Consider the following 22761-nt stretch of genomic DNA (forward strand, 5'->3'; position numbering starts at 1 on the left):
TAAGTATCCGCTTTCCGTTCTTTGATGTTCGTTTAATAGGAGAATCCGTGGTAAAATTTTAACTTTGTGACAAGTATTTATTTCGATATACGACTTGTGCCGATATTTAGTTTACACCTTCAAAATACCCAACATCTGCAGAACTCGTAATACTTTACCAAACTTAAGTATCCTTTTCATCAAAATAAATAACTCATCGTAAGGTTTATTTTCTTTATTTCAATAATAAAAACTTGTAAAAGATTGGGTATAAATTTGTAAATGGTATTAAATATTAAAGTCCAATAATGTGCTATAGTTATAATAACGTATTCTTCTATAAATACTTGTGATGGAATGCTTTGATACACAATTTATTATTTCTAATTAAAAGGACATTCATTAGACATATACAAACACGAGATTCATACAAACATACATATGTATATGGAATGTTAAGCTGCTTAGTTTTATCAAATACATTATAAATTAATAAGGCCACTATATTTCAGAAAAAAATAATATTTCGAGTACTCGGAAAATGGTCGAGATTCGTTTTATGTATAGAATACATATATAAATGGACATGTAGTTGACTACAAATAATTATAAAAACACTTGTGGACGGATATGTTTCTTGTAATTGTACAATTGTAATGTAGATATGAACTGCCTTACTTAAATGTCAGTTTGTATGCCACCACCCATAACAACCGGAGGCGGAGCTGTTGGTGTACGATGGCCAGGTTGAGGACGTCTTGGGCGACTTGGTTGTGGATTATAATAATCTTGAATCGTTGGTTGCTGCTGCTGCACTGGCTGTTGTTGTATTTGTGCTGGCACCTGTTGCGAATAGTAATCATCACCGCCACCATATTCACTAGCTGCTTCACGGGTACTAATTTCATTCAAACGCTTATAACGTTCACGACGTGCCTCTATCATATATAAAACTCCACCGGGCATTAAAAAGATTGCACCAACAACTCCCAAAGCAAATGACCAACCCATATCATTATTTTGCCAATGAGGCATCCAATCACGCGAATCTCCCTTGGCACCAAACACCACCACAGCTATGAAGCCAAACAATGAACCCAATATTTGACACGATCCAATGGTAAGCAATAGAAACACATAACGATCATCATCTCTTGAGGTACGCAAAAATGACAGTGTCAACGGTAGAGCAATCAAACACATAACAAAGCACAACGTTGCAAACACTTGTACAGCTATGTAGAACCCAGGTAATAGGAAATCGTGTATAATATAATATTCCTCTTCAAAGACCCACATGCATCCATTGAAACGGGTTTCGTAGAAACGATGAATATCTTGGAAATTGTTAAAGCACACTTCCCACAGACCCAAATTAGTAAATCGTGGATCACGTAGTCGACCATCTGTAACCAGCCAGTATGGAGTAACAAATGCTATGAGAAATAGTGTAAATGCTAAGGCAGAAATTCCAACTGCAATACGGGTATTTCGATTGCTGGCACCCATTTTGAGTTGTTCTTCGCAGGTCCTAATTGTTAGAATGGAATTTTGCTCTTAATTTTCACAATTATTTTCCTGAGTTTCCACAGTTCGTTCCACGCCCAACAAATAACACTAATAAAGATACAATCCACACTGACACATTCATTCCATAATAAACACAGAGTTGTTATGAGATTGTGTGCAAATTGGACCTATTTTAAAAGCGTTGTAGAAACTAATCTTTTGGTCGTATAAATGGTCTGTTCCATGATGAAATAATAAGGTGGCGTAAAATGATCTGTCAAATTTTTTGTTATTGTGAATAAATTGTATGAAAACGTAAACAAACATTTTGACATATTGAAGAATTTTTGGCCGAAACAGAGTTGTATTTGTGCTACTTACGTGACCTGTTAAATAGATCTTGGTCTGTTCCTTTACTTTAGAAAATGGTAAAACCGGCAAAGGTAGTAAAAGTTGTAAAATGTTCCCATATGAATTGTATGGTGTCTGAAGTAAAGGAACGCTTTTCAAGTAAAAAGTGGTAAAACTTGATGAGTCTTGAACGTAAAGGAACAGAGCTAAAGATAGAAACACAATCCCAACAAAAAATTTTGGAAGTTGTGCATGTGGCGTTATAGCCCTGTTCCTTTACGTGCAAGAATCTTCAAGTTTTACAACTTTTTACTCGAAAAGCGTTCCTTTACTTCAGACACCATACAATTCATATGGAAGTAGATTACAACTTTTGCTACTTTTGCCAGTTTTACCATTTTCAAAAGTAAAGGAACAGACCATATGATTTCACAACATCCTTCGATGCAGTTCACACGGAGTTATGAAAAGTGTACTCCGTTGGATACAATTATACGTCTGTGTTTAGACACACAAATTTCTCGTTAAAGTAAATTGAGTTTTTTGGAAGAGAGCGGAGAGGAAAAAGCTCCTCAATACTCTTTTCTACCCACATTGCCTAAAAACTGAATTTTTGCTTTAGAGATCCATACAAAAAAAAAACAGTTGCTTGATCCTTATCCGCCGCTGGCAAAATCGTTTATTCTAAAAATAAGAGAGAGTGTATACATTTCTAATGGGGTTTCTACACTGTATGTTTTTTACATATTCATGCATAGCAACTGTCACTTTTTTTTGCCCATATGTAATTCTTTCTGCACGGCAAAATTTTATTTTTCATTCGTTTTCTCAAACGCGCACAAACAAAACAGCTCTTTACCTTTGGTTGTACAGACGAGAATAGAGCGCGTTTTATTCGAAAAATATACATATGTATGCACATAACACTTTGATGCATTGAAATTTCTGTATGGTTCACACCATTGGTATGTTCCAGAACCTGCAAGAAGCTACTAATTTTTACTACGATAACATTTTTTCCTTTATGTTATCGAAAAAAATAGTAAAAATTAGTAGATTCTTGGAGTTCGGGAACAGACCACATGTGTACAAAATTCAGATTTGTAAAAAATGACACTTGGTATGCACAAATATGTAAAAAACATACCGTGTAGAAACCTCATAAGAATTTGTTGTAAAATAAAGAAATAAAAACTTAAGTTGCGAACATGAGCTTTGTTCCTTTACTTTTTTAATGGTAAGTGTGGTAAAAGAGAAAAGTGTCAAAGTTGCTCAAAATTGCTCTCTCATGAACATTTTTACCAGAAAAGTAAAGGAACGGAAAAATGATATATCTGGCAGCAATGTCAAAAAGAAACATAAAAAATCAATTTTCGTCTTTTATTTCACAGTTTTTAATTAAGTTTTCGACTTTTTCTTCTGTTTATCGTCTATTTGTGAAATAATCGTCAAACAAAAGTCGAAAAATCAGTTCTGCCATTTTTTACCTGCAGAAATTTTGCTGGTAGCCTGTGGTAGAAGAGAAAGCCATTTTCGCTCTCTCTCCCCTCTCACTCTCTTAAAAATTGCTTCCAGTTTTGCCGCTTTTCGGGGTTAAGGAACGCTTTGCAGGTTAAAAATGGTAACAAATGGGAAAAATGGTAACCTCAGGTAAGTAAAGGAACACAGCTATTTTTGCGGTAGTTCACGAGACGGAGTGGAGTGCAGTTAGAGTCCATGTCGAAAGCTGAACTAATGATGGGAAGGCAACATAAAAAACCTTTAAGGTAGAAACACAATGAAATACGCCGCTTTTTCACGCTCAGTTTCATGTAAAAGACTAAAGGCCTGCGTACATAAGCTGCTCTGCCTGATTTCCATGCTTTCCTGCTTCATTTTTGACATAATAAAAATAAAAGAATAAAGAAGGCCGAGGAAATTTCGAATTGGGTTGCCCTTTTCTTTTTTATTCTTTTATCAGAAGTAAGCAAGGTAAGCAGGCAAGGCAGCTTATGTACGCAGGCCTTAAAGGCGAAGTACTACCTAATTAAAAAAACTAATTAAACAGCATTTGTATTAGGTAGTACTTGGTTTTTAATCTTTTACATGAAACTGAGCTTGAAAAAAGTGGCGTATTTCATTTTCTTAACATCTTTAAGGTAGAAACACAATGTCTGTTATTGCATGCTTCACGCTCAATTTAATGTAAATGAACAAAGACCAAGTACTAACCAATACAAATGCGATCTTAGATTTCTTTATTCTTATACATAAATTGGGGCTTGGATAAACGAGAATTTTTCATTCTGTTCGCACCTTTAAGGTGTGAGCCGCTTTTTTTACGCTCAGTTTCGTGCATGGTACAAATACACAGGTAGCCGCATCGGCAATTGTTGGCAACATAAGATGTCAAAATTTGACATCAATTCAATGCAATTGACACATTATGTTACCATCAGCTGGCATGATAATGCTACCTGTATTATTGTACCATGGTTTCGTGTAAAAGATTAAAGGCCAAGTACAACCTAATTCAAATGCTGCCTAATTCATTTGAGCGTGAAAAAGCGGCGTATTTCATTGTGTTTATACTTTAAGGTGTGAACAGAATGAAATACGCCGCTTTTTTCACATTCAGTTTCATGTAAAATATTAAAGGCCAATTACTACCTAATTCAAATGCTGTCTAATTCATTTGAATTAGGTAGTACTTGGCCTCTAGTCTTTTACATTAAACTGAGCGTGAAAAAGCGGCGTATTTCATTGTGTTTCTACCTTTAAGGTAGAAACACAATGACTTTTGTTGCTTGCTTCACGCTCAATTTTATTTAAATGAATAAAGGCCAGGTACTGCCTAATTAAAGCTCTGTTCCTTTACGTGCAAGAATCTTCAAGTTTTACCACTTTTTACTCGAAAAGCGTTCCTTTACTTCAGGCACCATACAATTCATATGGGATCAATTTACAACTTTTACTACTATTGCCGGTTTTACCATTTTTAAAAGTAAAGGAACAGACCATAAAATGCGATCCTGCATTTCTTTATTCCTTTACACAAATTTAGGCTTGGAAAATCGTGAATTTTTCATTCTATAGAATCCGGAACTTTCAGGCGTTGTATCGTTTACCGCGTCCTAAAAAATTGTCGGTGCTTGCCAGAAAAATGAGGCTTCATCCCATTAAAAAAACACAAAGTTCTCATCTTGCAATATATCGTCCAACAAAACTATACGCCAGAAATTTCGCAATATTTTTAAAAGCTGAACAACAGCGCCCGATATTTTCTTATTGAAAATAATTTCATAATATTAATTAATATAAACCCCTTTATTGTCAGCAATTTCTAAATTACACAAACAACAAGCTAGAAATAATTAAAATAAAAATATTTATTTTATTAAGCGCTATTTAATTTAGGTCTGCTATTCAATTACGTCGCCGACATTAAAAATTTGAAACGCCTTCGTTGTCTACTTGTGGGTTGTATTCGACAACGACAACTGTCACATGATTTTCACCTGACTTGACGTATACTTCGCAAATTCCAATTTTCCCAACAGGAAAATACGAAAAAAATCAAGGCGATATATTGTTCGAGTCCATCTGTAAAAAAACCAACAAAAAACAGGCAAAATGAAAATCTGTGGTCCTAAACTATCCCTCTGTGGTTTGATCATCTCCGTTTGGGGCATTATCCAATTGGTGAGTAGTGAAAAAAAGTGTTTTGTGTGTAGATATGAGGCTGTCGAGTAATGTTTTGCCCCCGAAACAATGGCGATGACGAAAAAAATTCGCTGTTATTTCCCTGTTAGAGCCCTCATAGCCTATCAAAAAAAGGGTGGAGTGGTGATGAAGATGTTTTAAGTAAAAAACTATACCATAGAAATCGATTGAAATTAATTTATTGAAAATGTATTTAAATTTTATATTTTTTGTTCTAGGTGTTGATGGGCTTGTTCTTCTATATCCACAGTGTAGCCTTGATTGAGGATTTGCCCATTGAAGAGGAATACCACAGTTTGGAAGAATTCTATACAGCTGCCAATAATGCTTACAATCAGGTAATATACTATTTAATAATTTAATTTCCGCTGTCAAAACAGTGTTTAAAGAACCGAACATAGACTTGGAGGTATACAGTGTACGCGATTGACCTTGAGAATAGTTAATATTGGTTTTTATTAAATGATCAAATTTTGTCGTGTTTAAAAACAAAATCCAATTAATTGCGTAAAATCACACATTGAACTTAACAATAATGTAAATATAGTGTTCTCGTGATCTGTTTACTTCGTTCATTCCATAATTTCGGTGTATGTGTGTATTGGATTTATCATTATACGTGTTTTATTAAAATATGATAAAGTGTTAGTAGCTACTCTTTGCTGATAACATTTGTTGTGATTTTCAAAGTGATTCATGAGTTGTTGGTAAAAACGGGATTTCCTTAAAGGAAGGGAATCACTTTGAAGTTCTGGCATCTATCTGTATGACGACAAGCTTCTAATAAATGAAGCGTTACTTCATAGAATTGACTGTAACACCTAACTAAATGAAACACAAGGGAGAATCCAATAAATATCACCCCCAAACAATATAGGATACCCACATAAATCTTCCGGATTATTGCCAGCTTATTAAGATGAAGTCCAGGTTGCAATCACTTTACCTAATTTCAAAAAGGTTTTTAGCCTTGGATGGTCCTTTTTAAGAATTACAAAAAAAAAAAAAAAATGTTCACACAAACATCTTTAAAGCCTCTGCCGCATACGGGGGCGGTAACAATGTTGTCGCTGCAATTATCAGGATAGTTTATGTATGTTCTGCCGAATCCCGTTCGACTGACAACCTTCTCATCAGAAGTTACGATTTCTATCAACCGTCTTTTGCACCCAAATGATTCTCAATCAACCTTCTGGGAAAATCGTATTGTTATGCATAGTGTGTTCGCACTAGTAGGCTTGAAGGCTTTGGATACATGTAAAATTAGAAATAAGTAAAATGAAATCAAACTCCAAGGTTAATGGGGATGTTGCGCTTTTTTACAGGCCATGTTTTTAAAAGAGGACGTTCGCGTAAGAAACCGATTGGGCTGACTGCCGTTGGCCCACTAACCTCTTAGCAGTAGGACTTGGAACCTTGGAAGTCTCCAATTATTCACTCAAGCGGAAACCCTATACAATCGACTTCGGATTATCAGCCTGTATTGTGATTGATGGTCCATCAGTTAGCAGAGCTGCTGGGTTTTTAGCTCCACACCTTTCTCCGTTCTCGATACTCAGGATATGTAAACTGCATCCTGTGGCTACTTTATTATGTCTTTTCAAGGCCTGGTCTTGCTCCAGCCCTTCTTTAACATCACAGACTTGCTGTTAAGACATTCAGACTCATGTGGCTGAGTGGAATGGTTCGACTGCGCAAGTCCATTTGGCTTTAAGGACTTTATAGGTACCGACTGTTCTCTTCTTCGAGGTCGAATGGTCCAGCAATACCCAAACGGCTGGTTATTTCGATCCTTGGCAGTAAGCATATTCTTAGATGTGACGTCTTGAACGGAAATCCCTTTGAGAGGAAACGTTTCGGTACGTGCGGTTATTTTCTTTCATTCAGATTTCAAATAAATCTCTTAGAATGGAGCATCGGGAACCTTGTAAGGACAACCAAAACAACAAATATAATAACCGTGGGCGGTCCACAACGGCCGTTTACCTATGTTGGGAAGTTATACGCTTTATACCTAAGGGAGCTTCAGCTTGGATTTCCCGCTTAATGGCTACTTCACACGATGTGTTTTTTACATATGAGTTGTCACTTCTCCCGTACAAAATGTATATGCAAAGTGACAACTCATATGTAAAAAACAGATCGTGTAAAGTACCCATAAGGGGTTACCCCTAGTTGTGCACGCCAAAAAAAAATTCGGGCAAAACAATTTAAAAAAAAATTATCTCGCTTAAAGACAAGCTTTTTATGTATGTAATAAGCTCGCCAAACCATATGAAGATCGGTCTATTCGTTTTAGAGCTATAGTTGGCACCGACTTCAAAAATGCCATTTCGAGAAACACGCGTTTAAAGTTTCCACGCTACATACAAATCACAATAAATTGTTCCCTTCTAATGCTCATATCTCAGACAAATCCGATCGAGTTGAATTTTTTGCGGCATACTCTATACTACCTGTACTTCAAAATAAGCCAATAATATTTTTTCGATTTTTTGAAAGTGACAAGTAGAGTTAAAGTCTCCTATAGTCTGCAGATACGGGTGCATTCTCCTCCGGCGTATTTTTAAAATAAAAATCTGAGGGCATATGTTACTTCCATGGGAATATTTCTCTGTTTTATTTGTAATAACTTAAAAAGAGCCAATTTTTAACAAAATTAATACTTTGAAAAGAAACCTCTGGAATTCGATCACCATTTCGCAACATAAATTGAAGAAATTAAAGACGTTATTAACAATTTAGACTATATCGGATATTCTAATCATTTATTTTAATTCTCCATTTACAGAACGCTTACAACTGTTGGATTGCAGCATGCATCTATGTGCTGACTCTATTGTTATCTGCTCAACAATTTTATGTCAACAGTCGAGTAACTGCCAACTAAGTTTTTTTTCTTTCGATAACGAAACTTGTACTGAGGGATGTTGCAGTGTTATCTTTGGAGGCAAAAAGACGGGGAACTTATACAATAAGCATCATGAACAACATTGTTAAATTCCAAACCTTCATCCCCCGCCCACCCCTACATACAGAACAAACATGTAAAGCCTGCAATTGGATGTTTCGTTTGCTTTATTAAATGTAAACTCTAGTTGTCTAGTTACTTAAATTCAAATTCGTTTTCCACCAACTAAGTAAATCAATCATTAAAAATAATAATAATTGCAACAAACAACAACAACACAATGACGATCATCAAAATCTATTATTTTTTTGTAATAATAATACCCTGTTCAAAAGAAAATTTCCCCAATATTTGTGTTTAATTTAACCAATGGTGTTTTTCTTTCGTTTTGAATCCATCTTCAATCAGTGTGTATTATTCATTTCGTCAACACATATTTCGAACAACATTCCTTAAGATCGTCAACGTTGCCCTATATGAAAAGAACTTTATTTTAAGTTTTCACAAAAATTGTTTTTCAATACATATTTTGTCTGATGTTTTTGCAAAATAACAAAAGTATTTTCCTTTTATTATTTTCCCCCAAATCCAGTTTAGTTTATTTTTCTGTTTGTTTGTTTATTTAATATTTTAGTCATTGTTGTCTACCTGTATAATTGAGAGACGGAAATCTGTTTTTTTTCTTGGTTTTTTTTTTATAACAGATATGATTATATTTTTTTTTTTGAATTTGTATTCAGAACATTTATTCAAAGTATGTTCGAAAATATTGGTTTAGATTCAACGAAAGTTAATTGTAAAACAAATATGTATTAATATATTTCATCGTGTGTGTGTAAGTTTCTTATTTTACAATTGCTTTACGTTGATCGTGCCTAATTTCAAAACTCAATTTTCATTTTTTCTGTTTTTAACTATATATTAATATACCGAGATGTTTATGTAAATTATATAAGCGTTAATAAATGAAAATACAATCCACAATACTGTATAATTGCTGTCAATAAAGATTATTATAATAAAATAAATACATATACAAAACAAACTAAACATGTGTGTGTATTGATTAATTGTTGAAAAAACATGTTAACGATGAACTTACTAACATGAAATGACGACGTTAGTTCTTCTGATACAGTACATATTCGAACCTGATCTATGTCCGGTAGAAATATAACAATGTGCAAAGTTTAGACCAAATTGACTTCAAGAGGTAACGTCCGTTTGGCCAAATGCTGCTGCAACAACAACGATTGTTGGTAAGTGGAAATTTTTAAGTGCCAATAATAGCTCTGTTCCAGAACTAAAAAGTTTTTACAATTTTTACCACTTTTACACATTTTGCGTTCCCGTACACAAAATTTATATGAAAATCGTTTACGACTTTTACAACTTTTACGACTTTTACCACTTTATAAAGTACGGGAACAGGCCAAATAATAAAAATTAAAATAAATTTAATGTTGTAGAGTGCCACTTTAGCTCTGAAAGTTCTGTAAAATTCTCCTCGGAGAAGAGTGGAGCTGCTTCAGAAGAATGCAGAAGATGGTGCAGCGGGAAGTCAGGTGGCTGATACGATTGACGGTCTATAACTCAAAGTAGGCAGTGGCCCGTAGACAATCTTACTTAGCTGGCCCATTACAGAACATTTGTTCCATAGACCGAACTAAGAAAAGATCTCCAATTCTCTCTGTTTGGTGCTTCGCTTTCTGGAATACCGTGCCTTGTTATCTCTTCATCTACTTGTTTGCGCAATCTTTTCTTTGGCCTGTCAATTCTGCGTGCACCGCCATGTGGCTCGAATTTATACGCCTTTTTAGCGGGTTCGTTGTTGTTGTTGTAACAGTGTTTTTGTTATGTTTATTTGTTCGTTCCTCTGTTCAATCTGGCTCTGGGTCTATCTCCAGTTCAAGAAAAGTGACTGCTTCGATGGGATGTAGCCATAGATCCACTGGAGTTAGATGGGTAGGTTTGGCGGGGCAGTTAAAAAGGTGTTGTGTGTCGTGCCGCATACTGGGCAGATGTCTTGCACGGCGCGATCGATTTCCGCCCAATAAGAATTTAAGCGACTGCAATATCCCGAGCGTAGTTGAGCCAAAACTACTCTAGTTTGTCGTGGCAGCTGACGTTCCTCAGCTGCGATAGATGGAGGATGTACTCCGAGTACTTTATTCACACTATAATTGCTTAAGGCCTTGGCAACTGCGTCCGTGTGAATGCTATTCAATCCTGCTTGATATGCTTGTTGATCTAGGGGTTCTCTCCTGTATCGTTGGACCTCTCCCTCTAGAGCATGGATATCCTTCCTGATCTCCCTGAATGGGCCGGGCCTACCCACAAGATGGTGATTGGGATGGCTCACACGATAACATCCAAGCAGGTACTGCAACGAAAGCATCTCATTGTGTTGCTTTACAGGAAGAATTTTTGCCTCCTCATGTAGATGGTCCACTGAAGATTTGAGGAGGCACCCTGTCGCTGTTCTCAGGGCTGCATTCTGGCAAGTTTGAATCTTTTTCCAGTTCGAATCACACAATCTCGGAGACCAGACTGGAGCCGCATAGCTTACCACAGACCGACCTATCGCGTTATATGTGGTCAACAAGGTTTATTTATCTGCACCCCAAGTGCTGCCGGCCAGGGACTTGAGGACCTTGTTTCTACTTTTCAACTTGTCGCAGATAGCTGTGGCACGACGTGAATGTAGTGTCGAATGTGACCCCTAAAATTTTAGGGCAGTTCGTGGTCGGAATTCTGCTACCGTCGACCACGACATTCAACTCACGTCCAAACTGCGCTGTCCATGTGGTGAACAGAGTGGCTGTAGATTTTGTGGGGGAAATCTGCATATTTCTCGAATGGAAAAAGGTGGTAAGATCAGTTAAATAGTTGTTCAGTCTCTCACAGATGTCATCAGGATAGGTACCCGATGCCAAGATCGTGCAATCATCCGCATACGTCACGATCTCAATGCAGTCTGGAGGGGGTGGAATACAGGAGAGGTAGAGGTTAAACAGTTCCGGAGATATCACCCCACCTTTGGGAACTCCCTGTTTCACTCTACGGGGTTTGGACTTCTTATTCCTGAATTCCACGTACGACTGGCGTCCACACATATAGTTGACTATCCAACGTTTCAAGCTTGGCCGGAGGGTTGTCTGCTCAATGTCCTCAAACAGCGTGGAGTGCCTGACTGTATCAAAGGCTTTTGATAAGTCAAGAGCCACCATCACTGTTCTATCGCGGGTTCGTCGTCGCTCATTCTTATTGTATGGCCTAACCAACGCAATGCCGGCATCTCGATACGTTTAACTATATTGATGTCGTATAGCAGATACAGCCCGTGGTTCATACGACGTCGATATTCACCGTCAACGCAAATTGGTCCGTAGGTCTTTCGAAGATTTTTTCTCTCAAACACCCAAGCACTGTCTTATCTGCTTGCGCAAGTATCCAGGCTTCGGAACCATACATAAGCACGGGTAGTATCAGAGTTTTGTTAAGCGTTATTTTCGTTTGACGCGTTGTGGCATTGTTTTTGACGTGGTTACTTAAGCCAAAGTAGCATCTGTTGCTACTCGGTTACTTCTTTTACTGATCGTCCCATGATGTCTATATCATCAGCATAAGCAAGAAACATGTGCCTATTGGTGTAGATTGTGCCACTTCTTTAAACGTTTGCCTCTCGTATAAACTTTTCTAGCAGGATGTTGAAAAGATCAGAAAAGGCCGTCTCCTTGTCTGAAACCTCTTTTGGTACAAAACTCTTCGGAGAGGTTCTTTCCTATTTTAAATGAAGATCTTGTGTCAGTTAGAGTCATTTTACAAAGCCGAATGAGCTTCGCGGGGATACCAAATTCAGATATGCAGGTATGTGATGAATTCCGAATCGATTTGGTATGAAAACGATTTGCCCAAAACGAGTGAATCGTATTTAGATGTGATGGAAACCGCATCGAATTTCAATTCACGTTGTTTCAATTTCATTAAATTCCTCCAAACAAAAAACAGACTAGTGACCCCAAATCCTCAGATGAAAGCGGCATAAAATATTTTTTTGTTGTGGCGAAGGCAAAAACCGAAATAAATTTAATGAAAAATAAGATAAATGTGTGTTCTTATTAAAATGGGCATATATGGAAGCTTAGTGAGGGAATTCTTGTGCTATTACATGATGAGAACTACAAACAGTGCATAACAACATATTAAGGTGGTGCCTTCACCAATTTGGAGAAAACACAGATTTTAAACGTACACTTTTTCTATGATTTTTTATCAAAATATCAAAAATTTTCTCAACAAAATATGCCAAAAGTATGGAAAATAAATCTAAATTTATCTATTCTCTATCCGAGCTTACATTTCAATCCTTTTCTCGTAATAGTCTCTCAAAATTCATTACATCGTTTATAAATCGACCACAAAAATATGACCGTTTTCAAAACGAGAAAAATAAACGATTATCGGATTGCATCACACCCTTTTTTTGATCAATTTTCCATAGAACACAATGGAATATGAAACCGATATCGAAAACAATTCGAGATCGAAATATGTACATGCATCACACCTACAGTCGTTTTGGACTCGTTCGAAATCGATCGAAATCGATTTTCATCACATACCTGATGGCTTGGAATACCTTTGAACGTAGCGGGCTGTCGAAGGCTGCTTTATAATCGACAAAAAGGTGGTAGGTGTCGATCTGCATCTCTTGGGTATTCTCCAGGATTTGGCGCAGGGTAAATATCTGGTCAATGGTGGACTTGCCAGGTCTAAAGCCGTATTGGTATGGTCCAATTATTTCGTTGACCACGGGCTTTAGTCGTTCGCACAATATCCCTGACACTATCTTGTAGGCGATAGGGAGTCTTATCTCTTCCAATCGTTCACGTATACGTTCTTCCTGCCAGATGGAGCTAACTAGCTGATGTATACAACTTATCAACGTGTCGCCTCCGCTTTTAAACAGCTCGGCTGGTAGGCCATCAGCTTCTGCTACCTTATTATTCTTCAGCCGGTTTATTGCTGCCTTTACCTCACCTTGGCCGGGTGGTATACATTCAATACCATCTTCTGGGATTGGATCTGTGGTATCTTCGCCGACTTCGCTACTATTGGATACTAACAGTTTGGAAAAATGTTCTTTCCATATCCTTAGCACACTATATGTATCAGTTACCAAATTACCTTGCTAGTCTCTACTGGAGGATGTGCCAGTTCCAAAGCCATCAGTTTGATGTTTCACTCTTTGGTAGAATTTTCGGACTTCATTCTGTCTCCTGTACATCTCGATTTGTTCACCCGCCTTCTATCTCTCTCTTTTTCCTGAAGTAAAGACGTTTCTCCTCTCTCCTTTTCTCCCGATATCTCTCTCGTGCGCTACGCGTTGCTACTGATTGTAAAGTAGCCCTATATGCCGCATTTTTCTCTTCGGTAGCAGCACGACACTGCTGGTCATACCATGGATTCCTTGGTGGAGATCTCTGGTATCCAAGTACTGATTTTGCGGCTGTTTGCATGGAGTGGGCAATGTTTTGCCATTGTCCTGATATGTTATCGGGATGAGGAGTTCTTTGATTAAGCAGTTGGGCCAGTTGAGTGGAATATGCTGTAGCTATCTGTTGTAATTGCAGCTTACCGATGTCCAACTTCCGTGTTGTGTCTGTTCGCACTTTGTTTGCTACGTTTAATCTGGTACGTTTGCTGCAACAAGGTAGTGGTCCGAGTCTATGTTTGCACCTCGGAACGATCGTACATTCAACACGCTTGATGCATGTCTTCCATCTATCACAACGTGACCAATTTGATTTCTTGTTCTTTGATCTGGCGACAGCCAGGTGCCCTTATGAATATCGAGATGCTTAATGGGCCGATTCCGTACAGCGAGGCGAGTCGTGTCGCGTTGCGAAATGCAATTTTTCGATTCCGTATGGCAATATCGCCTGATGTCGTCAAATTTTGTCGCCGAAATGTTCATTTTCCGGCGACAACAAATTAGCTGTCGCCGTACATTTTTACTAACGAATAAAAAAAAAAATAAAAATAACTTGTTATCGACGATTATTTTCTATCGCTGTACGTAGTGCATTTTTTAAATTTTGTCACAGAGACGATAGACGACGCGACATGACTCGCCTCGCTGTACGGAATCGGCCCATAAATCTGCTACTACTAACTACCATGTTTTTGCAGCTGCAAAGTCTATCAGCCTCATACCATTGTCAGATGTTTCACTGTGGAGACTGAAAATCCCGAAGATATTCTCTTTTCCAATTTTGGCATTAAAATCGCCTAGTACAATTTTAATGTCATGGGCAGGGCAACGGTCATAAGTTTCTTCTAAGCGCTCGTAAAATATATTTTTGGTCTGTTCGTCCTTTTATTCAGTGGGAGCATGAGCGCAAATAAAGATGATGTTGAAGAATTTAGCTTTTATTCGAATTGCAGCAAGTCTTTCATTAACTGGGGTGGAGCTGGATACCAGATGTTTTAACCTCCGACCAACTACAAATCCGCAACCAAACTCATGCTTTATGTCATGGCAGCTATAATACAGTGCGTCACCTTTAGGTGTTGTTGTGACGGCTTTCCAGTTCCATCGTATTTCTCGTATGGCAGTAGTGTCGGGCTTGTACTTTTCAAGTACGTCTGCCAATGCGTAAACTGCACCTTCTCCATAGAGATTGCGAACATTCCAGGTGCAGATCCGCAGACCATGGCCCTTAAAAAGTTTGCGGGGTTCGTCAACTTTAGAGGGATTTGTTGTTCTTTTTTTTTCGTTTTTTCATAGTAGTATGTTTTTTTCTAGGGGAGGGTTACTAACCCCACGCCTAAACCCAAGTTTTTAACGTTCTTATGGGTGAACGCGCGGCACATGTTAGCTCACTGCCTTTAACGGGTGTTAAAGTTCCCAGGGTGACACCACGGGGAGGTCAGTGTCCACTTGAGATGAAAGAGGGACCAAGATAAATCCTGGGCTTTGTTAAAGCCGGTCAGGACTGTTCCTTGGTATCTTCCTGTTGAAAAAGAAGAATGAACTACCTAATACTACCACTGTACTTATTGCATTTGAAAAATATCTAGTTAACATAGTTTTTTGTAGTTGTCATGTTATACAGAAAATTATTAAAATAAATTTTCATTCGTTGTGAAATATTTAATAAAATAACAGGTTATGGGCCCTTCCGCGTTTTAAACTCGAAAATTAAGATAATTTGTGATCATACGAAAAGAATAGCGAGAAAGGAATATGGCAACGAATATGCAATTGGAGAAACTTCGCGGAAGCGAAAACTTCGAAGACTGGAAGTTTGCAGTGGAAGCATATTTCCAAATGAAAGGACTGTGGAAATCCATTGAAGGGACGGAAGATAAAGAAGACAAGAAAATTCAAGCCAAGGCAGAATTAGTCTTATTGGTGGACAAGTCTGTTTATCCTCATATACGAGAATGTGCAAGTGCAAAAGATACATATATGGACTGCAGTAGCAAAAATTTATGAGGACAATGGCCTTGTCAGGAGAGTTGGATTAATTCAAAAATTCTGCTCAACAAAATTGAAAGATTGTTCAAATGTTGAAGAATATGTGAATGAGATAATCAACTCGGCGCACAAACTAAGGTCTGTTGGACTTAACGTAGATGAAGAGTGGATCGGATCAATGTTGTTAGCTGGATTACCGGATGAGTATAAAAAATAACAGGTGACGCTATAAAGTTGAAAATATTGCAAGATGTGAAGAATGAAGCAACTGAAATGGCTCTAGCTGGCAACAAAAAGAGAACTGGCAAATATGTTAAAGGACCAAAGTGTTATAATTGCAATCAATATGGTCATATAGCCGCCAAATGCCCGAACAAATCATCCAAGAAATTATTCTCAAAGAAAGATGGTGGGAATTCTGCGATGGGAGCGTTTACGGTACGTAAACTGAATAACAATGATTGGTACTTCGATTCCGGCGCCACAGCCCATATGTGTTCAAGTAAGGAATTTTTCAGTGATTGATATGAAGAAAAAAAATTCTGAGGTAATCATAGCAAATAATTCTACAATGCGCGTCGATGGAATTGGAAATGTCAACATGGTTTCATTGGTGGGAAACTCCAAAGAAGAAAACGTTACTTTTAAAGATGTTCTTCATATTCCGGATTTGTATATCAATCTATTGTCTGTCTCAAAAATTGTTGAAAACGGATTCAAAGTTGTATTTGATGCAAAAGGCTGCAGAGTTATCAACAATTGTGGCGATGTTATTGTTACAGGAGATTTGGTTGAAGGAATGTTTCGTATAAATTTTTCAAGTAACAAAGCTATGGTTTCTCAAGGTAAGATTGAAGAAGGCAATTTGTGGCACAAGCGAATCGGACATGTAAACAATGAAACACTGAAGAAAATGGCATCAGGAGCTGTCATTGGAATAAATTGTGAGATAAGTAAAGAAAATTGTATTCCTTGCTTGAAAGGGAAAACATCAAGAACCCCATTTAAGGATGCAGGAACTATAGTCAACGGTATATTGGATTTAATTCATACTGATCTCTGTGGCCCAATGGATACAGATTCCATAAGTGGTTCTCGATATATATTAACTTTTAAAGATGATTACTCGAGAAAAGTTTTTATATATTTTCTGAAACGGATGTCTGAAGTCGCTGAAAAGTTCGTCGAATTCAAAAAATTTGTCGAAAATCAAACAGGACGAAAGATTAAAGCTTTGAGGAGCGACAACGGAACCGAATACTGTAATGAAAGAATGAGACGCATTTTTTGTTGAAACGATATTTATCACCAAACTACAGTACCATATTCGCCTCAGCAAAATGGCGTATCTGAAAGAATGAACAGGACCATTATAGAAAAAACTAGGTGTCTTTTGATTCAGTCGTGCTTGCCCAAAAAGTTTTGGGCTGAAGCAGCAAACACTGCAGTTCATTTAATTAACTTAACACCGACGAAAATGTTAAATGAAATTTCTCCGGAAGAATCATGGTCAGGTAAGAAGCCCTGCTTAACGTATCTCAGAGTGTTTGGATGTAGAGCTGTAATTCACATCCCTAAGCCAAAGCGTAAAAAATTGGATGCAAAGGGAAAGAAGTTATATTTGTTGGTTACAGCAATTCCAAAAAGACATATCGTTTCTTTGATCCCGGTAGAAACAGCGTTGAATTAAGAAGAGATGCTAAGTTTTTGGAAAATACATTTTGTGAAGATATGCCAAAAGATGATGCAAAATTCTATTATTTCCGCCGATGCGATTCAGTGGGGGAAATAGCGTCTAATGTCCCTAATGATGATAATGTTTCTAATGCCTCTAATGATGATGATGTAAATGATGATACATTGCAAGGTACAAATGATCAAGCAATAGAAGAGAGACAACGTGATCAAGAAAATTCAGAATCGGAATATTATTCAGACGAAACGGATTGTTCCTCTTTTCTTGGTTTTGACAATGTATCGGAAAACATGGATCCAAGATTATCAGATACGGGAATCGCACCGACGAATAATATAAGGAGATCAACAAGAATTTCAAGACCAACAACAAGATATGGATATGTGTGTCATGCATCAAGTGAAGATGAAGAACCAAAGACAGTACAACAAGCATTGGGAGGAAACAAAAAGCAAGAGTGGAAAAAGGCAATGGATGACGAACTAGCAGCCTTATCATAAAATAAAACTTGGAAAATTACTGAATTGCCAAAAGGGAAAACACCAATAGATAGTAAATGGTGCTTTAAGGTAAGCTAGACTTGTTGTAAAGGGATACTCTCAAAAATATGGGATAGACTACGAAGAAACTTTCTCTCCGGTGGTGAGGTATTCCTCAATACGTATACTTTTAAGCTTGGCAGTTCAGCATAATCTTGACATAAATCAAATGGATGTAGTAACAGCTTTCCTGCAGAGTGAATTGGAAGAGGAAATATATATGAAAATTCCAGAATGTCTCGAGGAAAGCAAAGGAAAAGTTTGTAAACTAAAGAAGTCATTATATGGCCTTAAACAAGCTAGCCGGGTTTGGAATAAGAAACTAGATGGAACATTAAAGAAAATTGGGCTAATACAATCTAAAACCGAACCTTTGATTTCAAATTGAACGATACGGAAATAACACATATTATACGAATAATCCTGAATCAAATTACAAAATGAAAGATATTGGTGAGGCAAGTTACATTCTGGGCATGAGAATCACAAGAGATCGTGAAAATGGAAAATTGTGGTTGGACCAAGAATTGTACATCAAAGGTGTATTGAAAAGATTTAATATGCAAAATCGTAATGCTGTTTCTACACCATTAGATGTCAATCAAAAATTAACGAAAGATATGAACTCTTCGAAAATGGACCATGACGTACCTTATCAAGAAGCTGTCGGAAGTTTGTCCTATGCCGCTCAGGTCAGTCGCGCCGATATATCATATGCAGTGGGGGTACTGTCAAGGTACAACAATGATCATGGAAAACCACACTGGGAAGCTGTCAAACGGGTAATGAGATACCTCAAGGTCACAGTGGATTATAAACTTCAATTTTCGAAAGATGACACCAAATTTATAGAATGTTTTTCCGATGCTGACTGGGCACTTGACCTTGATGATAGAAAATCTACCTCTGGATACATTTTCAAATTTCAAAACGGTTGCATTTCATGGAACTCGAAGAAACAATCAACAACGGCATTGTCTACTACCGAAGCCGAATACATGACAATGGCTGCATCTGCGCAAGAAGCATTATGCTTGGGATCGCTATTTAAAGAGCTTGGAAATTCTTCTTTCATCAGTATCAAATGCGACAATCAAAGTGCAATAAGTTTGAGCCATAATAGCACATACCACACACGATCCAAACACATTGATATAAGACACCATTTCATTAGGGAATTGGTTGAAGATAAGAAATTGTGTATTGAATATCTAAACACAAACGAGATGATCGCCGATATTTTTACGAAGCCTTTATCAAGATTGAAACACCAGTATTGCTGTGAACTGATGGGATTAGGAGTTCAATCTAGTGGGGGTGTTGAAAAAGAAGAATGAACTACCACTGTACTTATTGTATTTGAAAAATATCTAGTTAACATAGTTTTTTGTAGTTGTCATGTTATACAGAAAATTATTAAAATAAATTTTCATTCGTTGTGAATCACTAGACAATCACATTTCGAAATATTGGAGTTAAGACACCTTGTAATTCTTGCATTTTAGGTATATAGTGTCTTTGGCAACTTTACTGAGGCGAATTTGGGAATATTTTTATTAAAAAATTAACCCTCATGCGATTCATGAAAGGGGTCTTATTGGTCATTTTTTCGAAATTCGTTAAAAGGCTCCTTTATCTCACTTTTCGAAAAAATGGAGTTAAGATACCTTGCAATCCTTGCATTTTAGGTATATAGTGTCTTTAGCAACTTTACTGAGGAGGATGTGGGGAATATTTTTGTTAAATAATTAAACCTCATGCGGTTCATCAAAGTGGTCTTATTGGTAATTTTTTTCTAAAATCTTTCAAAGTCTCCATATCAGATCTAAGTATTCTACAAAATTATTCTCATAAAATGTTACTGTAGGCCTCAGAATCGCCAAGAAACCAATCAGCACAGCCGAAGTCGTCCAGTTTAGGTGCTTTGTATATTGAAAGTTCAGAGATTTGTTTCGATTCAGAAAAAAAGAAAAGCTTGTATCTTTTGTAGGTATGAGAATCGTTTCGTTTATTTCTGGAAAGACATACTACTATTTGGTTGTAAGAAATGGACTGTTCCAGTACTTTATAAAAGTGCAAATGGTTCAAAAGTAATAAAAGTGCTGTGTTTTGGTATAAGGGAATCCAAAATGTGCAAAAGTAAAAAAAAATTATTTCTGGAACGCAACTTATTTATTATACAAACCTTGAAAATTCATTCAGTTCCATTAATTTAAAAAAACTGCATAAACATGGTTTAATAATATTCTGTTACTAATTTTTTATTATTCATATTTTCGTTTTCAATATGTATTAACTTAATTTCATTCATGTTTCATGTATAAAGTTATTAATCGAATATAATAATAATAATAATTGTAATTATAATATTAATATACTAAGCAAAATAGCGTTTTATAATACAAATCTATATAATAATACATACACAAATATATAAGTACATTATTCAACTACATATACAAATATATTATTTACTAGTTGCTTTTTTCGACAACTTAAAGCTATAATCAAAATAACATTAATCATATTTATGTAATGATATCATAAAAATATGAAATCAAAGTAACGAAAAAAAAACAAAAAAGCAAGACTCATTCAAAAGCCACAATTACAGATTACTACGTACATATTTATTTTCATTCTAAAATTACATTAACGATACTTAATGCCTGCCACACCATATACACCCAAAAGCAAATAAAAACCTATTTTCATAATTCAATTTATTAGATTTGTAATATAATAATAATGATAAATTAATGTATATAATTAGATTTCGTTACGATATCCTACTACAAATATAATGCCCCGAATTTTGTGATAATTAAAAAATATATATGTATGTATGTATATCTATTTACTTTTGTTACTAAGTACTTCTATTACCATTGTTTAAATGTAAATGATTTTGGTTTGTAATAATGATATGACGATGTATATATTTGAAATTAATTTGAGAACTCAAGAAAAAAGTTTACTATACAACAAATCTAAGATTTAATTGTTATAATGCTCTTCAACGAAAAAAGTATTTTTATGTGTAACTCGATGAATATAAAGGAGGTGGTCTGTTCTAGAACTGGAAGATGGATTCGGTAGACAAATTAAATTAAAAAGACAAATTAAAAGTATATCCGAAAGCCCAGTCAGTGATTTTTTGAAATTTCTATGAGAGAAAATAAAACACCACTTTAACCACCCACCACCTATACCACAATGCGAACCGACAGCACTGACACTGGTGGAGAACATGGAATACATACATCAAGCAACAACTTTATTGACTGTTATACTATGTTTACATTTACGAAATCCACTCGATTTCAACTGTCAATTCCATTGCTCAAACGTCAAATGAAATCCAATCGATTTCAGATGAGTTTTCATTTGACGTATACACAAAGGAATTGACAGATGAAATCGAGTGGATTTCGTAAATGTAAACATAGTCTTAGCCAGCTAGATAAGGCTGGAAAATACTTATAAGTGTTCGGACGTGTCGTTGTGCTGGTATTTTATTGGTTTCTCCCCGTTTGATGAGTTCCGCGCAAAAAACTACTTTTGACAGCAAGCTTAAGGAATGAATTTGTCTCATCACAATTTTTCTCGCATCCAGCTTGGCTGAACACCTATTTGATTGATCTTCCCATATTTTTTACGCGTGGATTTTGCAAATATTCGCCACTAACCACTACGGTCATTTTGGTCACCACATGAACTGCAGAGGTGAGCACTGTGTTGAATGTCATGGTCGATGGCAACATAATTCCGACCCCAAGATTCTAGGGATTACATGCATGTTACGTTGTCATCGCATGACAAAGCTATCTGCGACAAGCTGAGATGTGGGAACAAGGCCCTCAAGTTCCTAAACAGCAGCACATGGGGTGAAGATAAAGAAACCTAGTTGTCCACATATAACACGATAGGGCGGTCTGTGGTAAGCTATGCGGCGTCAATGTTGTCCCCGAATATTTACAACGAGATGGAAAAATATTCAAACCTATCAACCTGAGAAAAGGATGCTTTCTCATGTCTTCTGTGGTTTATCTACATGAGAAGACACAGATTCTTCCAGTACAGGAACACTATGGTATGCTCTCGTTGCAGCACTTGCTCGGTATGTAAGGAGGGACCTTCACGGGGAGGTTTGAAGAACATTTACACAAATGCAGTCGCAGATGCCATAAACAATAGAGTGACCCAAAAAAATGTTTTTTTTTTTGGATTTCCTACCTCCTACATTTTTAAATTTTATGGCGATCGGTTAACGTTAACCCGTGCCAACCTAGCGATGTTTGTTTCCACAGTAATGTGTATGGGGCAAAAGGGGCGTTTTCACCAAAATTCTCTAAATGCCCCAATTATGGTCCGATCGATGAAAAAAACTTTACCAGTTCATTATTCTGGCTAAAAACGATCTCCCCCAAAAATAATCCGAGAACATCCCCATCTATAGCAGCTGAGGAGCGGCAGTTCGAGGATGTAGCTGAAAGTAAATATGTATCGGCATAGTCCATTTTGAAAGTGGAACTTATTGGCAGTCATTTCTTTTCGATAGATAGCGGGCCCATCGGTTAAAAAAAAA

General features: G+C 36.7%; 2 protein-coding genes across 2 annotated transcripts; one reads left to right on the plus strand and one right to left on the minus strand.

Moving 5' to 3' along the window:
• Nucleotides 1–199: 199 nt before the first annotated feature.
• kune (claudin) lies at nt 200–1658 on the minus strand. Its single transcript, XM_073989574.1, has one exon. The coding sequence runs from the start codon at nt 1486–1488 to the stop codon at nt 658–660; it is 831 nt and encodes a 276-aa protein (XP_073845675.1). The 5' UTR covers nt 1489–1658; the 3' UTR covers nt 200–657.
• Nucleotides 1659–5286: 3628 nt separating this feature from the next.
• On the plus strand, nt 5287–9502 carry RNASEK (Ribonuclease kappa). Its single transcript, XM_073992575.1, has 3 exons — nt 5287–5520; nt 5760–5879; nt 8333–9502. Exons 1-3 carry the CDS (start codon nt 5452–5454, stop codon nt 8429–8431), a joined length of 288 nt encoding a protein of 95 aa, XP_073848676.1. The 5' UTR covers nt 5287–5451; the 3' UTR covers nt 8432–9502.
• Nucleotides 9503–22761: the final 13259 nt, after the last annotated feature.

The sequence above is a fragment of the Musca autumnalis genome, unplaced genomic scaffold (assembly GCF_047663935.1).
Source record: "Musca autumnalis isolate F117 unplaced genomic scaffold, ASM4766393v1 scaffold_5, whole genome shotgun sequence".
NCBI lineage: Eukaryota > Metazoa > Arthropoda > Insecta > Diptera > Muscidae > Musca > Musca autumnalis.

Coding starts and splice junctions, on each gene's coding strand:
- kune (XM_073989574.1), bottom strand. CDS start 1,488: ATGGGTGCCAGCAATCGAAATACCCGTATTGCAGTTGGAATTTCTGCC.
- RNASEK (XM_073992575.1), top strand. CDS start 5,452: ATGAAAATCTGTGGTCCTAAACTATCCCTCTGTGGTTTGATCATCTCC. Junction 5,521..5,759: donor TTTGGGGCATTATCCAATTG/GTGAGTAGTGAA, acceptor TTTTTGTTCTAG/GTGTTGATGGGCTTGTTCTT. Junction 5,880..8,332: donor CCAATAATGCTTACAATCAG/GTAATATACTAT, acceptor CTCCATTTACAG/AACGCTTACAACTGTTGGAT.